Source organism: Protobothrops mucrosquamatus, unplaced genomic scaffold (assembly GCF_001527695.2).
Source record: "Protobothrops mucrosquamatus isolate PMUCROS unplaced genomic scaffold, P.Mucros_1.0 scaffold81, whole genome shotgun sequence".
Taxonomy (NCBI): Eukaryota; Metazoa; Chordata; class Lepidosauria; order Squamata; family Viperidae; genus Protobothrops; species Protobothrops mucrosquamatus.
Window position 1 is genome coordinate 1,617,046 of NW_015386458.1, and position 1,409 is coordinate 1,618,454.

General features: G+C 42.4%; 1 protein-coding gene across 1 annotated transcript in view; it reads right to left on the minus strand.

Moving 5' to 3' along the window:
• VILL (villin like) overlaps positions 1–1,409 on the minus strand; it is a 60,536-nt gene that overhangs the window by 19,113 nt on the left and 40,014 nt on the right. The window contains exon 14 of the mRNA XM_015812412.1: positions 556–735. Coding sequence (XP_015667898.1) covers positions 556–735 — 180 coding nt within the window. The remainder of the gene's footprint in view (positions 1–555; positions 736–1,409) is intronic.

The following is a 1,409-nucleotide window of genomic DNA, read 5'->3' on the forward strand; positions in this document are numbered from 1 at the left end:
TATTCCAGCTTGCAGGACTGGCCTAGGGTAATTTTTAGGGGGGTTTTAATTATATTTTAAATTCGACAAATATTTAATATTCTTTTTAATTAATTTTAAATTTGTATTGTTTTGTATGTATTTTAAATAGATTGTCAGCCGCCCTGAGTCCTACGGGAGAAGGGCGGGATATAAATTCAAATATAAATAAATAAAATAATTACTGGAAGCCAAATAAGATCCAGTAATGAGATCAATTAACCCACAGCCTTGTCAACTTTAATAATTATATGTTTAATAGATACACAGCCTGCTGGAACTAGTATCACCCTGAAAAAGAGTAATTTGTTTTTTAAAGTCTGTCCACAGGGGGGGGGGAGATATCTCTAGGGCAGGAGTCTCCAATCCCCATCCGTGGACCAGTACCGGGTCGCGGGTGGGATGCAGGCAGCACACAAAACCACGCACCCTCAGGTCCACGGAAAAACCTCTCTCCATGGAACCGGTTCCTGGTGCCCAAAAGGTTGGGGACCTCTGCTCTAGGGAATGCAGGTGGAGCACTGTTAATTCATTTACCTTTCCACACCAGAGGTAACACACTTGGTTGGTCTTGAGAACGAAGACATCATTCGAATTAAGAGAAGATGCTCGGGCCGGGACCTCAACCGTTTTGGTGTTGAATTCATCGGTACCTCTCACTTGGAAGAGCTGAATGGCTGGTTCAGGTCCCATCTTCTGACCGTGACTGATGCCTCCCTAGAAAAGTCAACCAGATGGTGAAACAGGGTCACCCAGAACCAAACATAACTCAGGACCAAAGAGATGGATGCTGTATGGATTCTTTCCAGATGCCTTTCCCCAGGAAATGGGATTGTAGTAGATCAGAGGTGGGGAACTATGGCCCCTTTATGACTTGTGGACTTCAATTCCCAGAATTCCTGAGCCAGCCATGCAAGCTCAGGTATTCTGGGAGTTGAAGTCCATAAGTCATAAAAGGGCCATAGTTCCCCACCCTTGTGATGAATTCCACCCATGAGATCAATAACAGAGAACATTCTGATCAACATCTGCATAGCTTCAAGCCACAAGGTTGAGGAATACTGGTATCACCAATATTAATAAGTTGTTTCTTCCTACCCAATAAAGCAAGCAAGGTTAGTCACTCTTTTCACAACATCTGTGTAATGCCAGGATAGGCCACCCAGATGTTCTGGGCAACACAGTCATCTTCTATTTTATTTATTTTACAAAATTTATATGCCGCCCTTCTCCCCATGGGACTCAGGGCGGCTCACAGCATGTTAAAACAATATACAAAATTACCCCTTCTAAAAACCAATTAAAATCCAAATATTAGTGGCTGTGACTATTTAAAATCATTAAAAATTATCCCTATTTAAAATTCACCCTAGGTCAGGCCCGCTTGTTGA